The sequence below is a fragment of the Sphaeroforma arctica genome (genome assembly GCF_001186125.1).
Source record: "Sphaeroforma arctica JP610 unplaced genomic scaffold supercont1.759, whole genome shotgun sequence".
Taxonomy (NCBI): Eukaryota; class Ichthyosporea; order Ichthyophonida; genus Sphaeroforma; species Sphaeroforma arctica.
Genome location: NW_014039799.1, coordinates 37,266 through 41,447, shown reverse-complemented (window position 1 = coordinate 41,447; position 4,182 = coordinate 37,266). Strand labels below are relative to the sequence as shown.

The window sequence follows — 4,182 nt, the reverse complement described above, 5'->3', positions numbered from 1 at the left end:
TACACTATATATATATATATATATATATATATATATATGGGACTGTACGATATACCCAATGGGACTGTACGATATACCCAATGGGACTGTACGACATACCCAATGGGGCTGTATGACATACGAAGGTGGGCTTCTGCAAAACAGTACACACGCGCTACACTTGTAAATGTGCCCTGATGAGTTGGGTGGGTGTGTTGTGGATGTCCTGGATTCTATCTTGAGTCCGTGGCCCACGCCCATTCGTTGGTACAATCAGACACTTGATGAATTCATATTACGTGTCAGATGGCTTGACAGTGTACATGCAATGGCTTGTATATGTACTGATGTATATGTACTGATGACATAGCTGAGATAGCTGAGCTTACTTCATTTGATCCAATGACAGCGAGGTAACCATGCACGAAACATCGCCGTGAGAATAGAGGTACTCGCACACGAGGGGGCGGAGCCCTCCAAGGTCATCTACGGGAAGTCCAATACTGATACCATGCAGGTGAGCGTATACGGGGTAAAAAAAAATATTATATATATATTCCTATGTCCCTATGTCCCTATGTCCCTGACAGCAGACACCACCTCCAACCCATTGATCTCGTACATCAGTGCTATCGTTCTCATTTGACCTCATGAGATCTTTTATTATTAGTACAGTGAACTCATACTACACGTCGAATAGGAACACACATCGAATCACCATCAAACCCTCAAACCCTAACAGCAGGCACCACCCACCCCAACCCTGTCCATTTGACACAGCCATAAAGCCACTCCTGGAATACTAACCAGATCCTATCATTCATATGAAACAGAGCACATACCACATATCAGTACACTCCTGTAATACTAACCAGATCCCATCATTCATATACAACAGAGCACATACCACACATCAGTACTGTACCACAACAAGCAACCGTACATGATGGACGAGGTTAAGATACTCTTGCCCTCACGGCTGACCACAGAGCATCATCTGAAGATCACGTTTACGCACGTAGCTGCCAATAAGAAGAAGAGTGCGCGCGATGCGCTACCACCCATCGGGTATGCGCATGAGAGGGTTGTCCGTGTGGGTGGGGAGTGGGTGTTGTGTATGTGTATGTATGTTGTACATGTATGTGGGGAGTGGGTGTTGTGTATGTGTATGTATCGGTTGTACATGTATGTATCGGTTGTACATGTATGTGGGAAGGGGGTGTTGTGTATGTGGACGTATACTCAGAAGTATAGGAGAGGTCACATACGTGTATGTGTATTGTGTATCTATATACACATTGGTTGCACTACTAGTTACACACACTTCATCTCTCACCCATGTGTAAGCGCACACGGATTGGTAAGAAGAAAGACACATCTTTGGGTAGTTCTACACAAATGTATAGAGGAAAGACTCATCTTTGGATGGTGGTACACATATGTATATGTACATATACTTGATAGTTTACAAAGCTGTCTAACGAAGGTATCTCCTCATGCCACCACCTTATTTCCGCCTACTCTTTCATACCCTTATATCTACTCATTCATACCCTTATACCTACTCCTCCATACCTTTATACTTACCCCTTCTTTCCCTTATACCTAACCCTTAATTCATTTATACCTACCCCTTCACACCCTTATACCTTCCCCTTCATACTCTTATACCGACACCTCCATATCCTTATACCTACCCCTCCGCACCCTATACCTACCCCTTGACACCCTAATACCGACGCCTCCATACCTTTATACTTACCCCTTCACACCCTACTAATCCTCTATCAACCCTTTAAACTCTGACCACCCAGTTACGCAGTAGTACCGCTTCGGGGGCCTCTGGGCAATCTGCTGGAGGATGGCGTGCGCAACCTACCGGTCGCCCAGGAGTTGAGTACTGGTTATTTGTCCACTATCAGAGCCGGTATGGGGGGAGGGTGTGGCATGTCTCAGTACGATGATAAGAAATGGTACGAGAATGGGAAAGCGCTGTTCACTGTGGAGGTCAAGGGCGTCACCACAGTGCACACGCAGAGTGCGGCGGTCCTGACCTTCCTGACTAAAGCGGGTGAGTGTTACGGGACGAGTGGTATGAGAGGGACTATCGGAAACCGTTAACCGTAAACCTCGCAACAACAGGCGTTTAGAGGATAACGTATTGGTTTATGGGTGGTGAAGCCCATGACAATTGGCGTAGTCATATCTCTGTGAGTTGTTAGAAGATATGCGTTCATAATCATGTTTTATTGATAGCAAACTCATGTGTTCATAGTCATGTTCTATCAATAGCCCACTCATGCGTTCAAAGTCATGTGCTATTAATAGCACACTCATGCGTTCATAGTCATGTTCTATTAATAGCCCACTCATGCGTTCAAAGTCATGTGCTATTAATAGCACACTCATGCGTTCATAGTCATGTCCTATTAATAGCACACTCAAGCGTTCATAGTCATGTCCTACTAATAGCACACTCAAGCGTTCATAGTCATGTTCTATTAACAGCACACTCATGCGTTCAATCATGTTCTATTAATAGCACACTCATGCGTTCATAGTCATGTTCTATTAATAACACACTCATGCGCTCATAGTCATGTTCTATTAATAGCACACTCATGCGTTCATAATCCTGTTTTATTAATAGAACACTCATGCGTTCATAGTCATGTTCTATTAATAGCACTCTTTTGCACTCATCTGTTTCCTACAGCCATGCGCAGAGTTGACTTTGACAAGGCCAGTGAAGCAGCTCTACTAGCGGCCACCATCAGTCTGACCAATCAAACCGTCGAACCACTTCAACTGTACCGCTTTTTACCGGTATAACTGCAGAAACGCTGAAGAATTACTATCGCAGCGGTCGATGTTTTGTTTGCATATCTACACGTAATCTCTCTCTCGCTCTCTCTCAATGTATATATGAACATATATATACTATATATATATATATACATATATACTTGCAAGTCTGCTATGGTCAATATTCTAAATAGATGTGTATGCTTAAACATGTGTGTGATTGACAATGATCCATGAATGTACATTTATATATCTATGAACCGTGTTATGTAGAACTGTGCGTCTCTGTATAGTACTAACATCTACACAACCGATACTGATCTAGATCTAATCGTGCAGTTCTTCTCACAGATCTATAGAGACTCGCTCATGCATACACTGAATTCTACCTACCTTCCACCTACCCTTATACCCACGCATTGTCTTGCCATCAGACTACAGTGGAACGGTTGCTTTGGATAATATGCAATACTTGGGGATTGCCTGCGTTGAGTGCGGGCGCTTTCAGCACACTTGTCCATGTGTTTTCCGCGTGTCATCGAGTTCCCCCCAAACCTGGTATGCATATATATATATATATATAGACGTCTTGTTGAAAGGCATATAAAGCTCTACGTTACTTAGATACATCTCTATTGGTAGCTATTTACAGAACTATAGGACTTATATAAACATGCAAAGTAGTAGTGCCATGAGATCACGACAACTGTGGCCTATGAGTCATTTCACAAATCAACCACAGGACCACATTCAGAAACCACATTCAGATACAACCAAACGGAAACTTATCATAACTGACACATCATATGTATGTGAGTTGCTTGATGTCTCTTCGAGCCCAAAGTACACTTGCATGGAGTGTACTCGGGCTAAACACTACTGAACCGGCCCCAAAGGATAAGGGGTAGATCTGACCAGGCTAGGAAGTAACAAGACCGTTAACAAGTGCACATCAAACTAACTCTCCGACGACTTATACTCAGACGGGGGCAACCCTTTACTCGACCACTACATCTGCGAGTCGCTGGATATCATTGCGGACACAACGGTCTCATTGCACGCGGCCCTGGTGCATGTCTGGATCAGTGCAGACCGCGGAAGTACCGAACTGTCCGTGAACTCGCTGAAAATGTGCCGCCATTTGTTTGAGATGATTGCCAAGTCTGTGGCACTGAGTCATACCGCACGGTGGGTCACGGAGATTGCTTGAATTCATATTAACAATGAAATGTGATTGTGGTTGGTACTTCTTTCTGAAGTAGCTGAGATATTTATCCGTGGTGGTAGGTGGAGTTGATAGTGAATGAGCAGATCACTGTTGCTGAGTTGTGCATCGATTGTCTATTTGGCATCGATTGTGATTTTTATTTATGTATACATATATGTACATATATATAT

General features: G+C 43.5%; 2 protein-coding genes across 2 annotated transcripts in view; both read left to right on the top strand.

The window, feature by feature from the left end:
• Window positions 1-877: 877 nt before the first annotated feature.
• On the top strand, window positions 878-3,246 carry SARC_08444 (hypothetical protein; the record flags this gene model as incomplete). Its single annotated transcript, XM_014297580.1, has 4 exons — window positions 878-1,047; window positions 1,794-2,050; window positions 2,696-2,805; window positions 3,058-3,246. Coding segments are annotated over 4 exons (726 nt in total), but the record flags the coding sequence as incomplete, so codon positions are not given.
• Window positions 3,247-3,457: 211 nt separating this feature from the next.
• Window positions 3,458-4,182, top strand: part of SARC_08443 (hypothetical protein) — a gene marked incomplete at its 5' end in the record, with an annotated part of 25,981 nt that continues 25,256 nt past the window's right edge. The window contains one exon of the mRNA XM_014297579.1: window positions 3,458-3,592. Within this exon, the coding sequence (XP_014153054.1) occupies window positions 3,458-3,592 (135 nt within the window). The remainder of the gene's footprint in view (window positions 3,593-4,182) is intronic.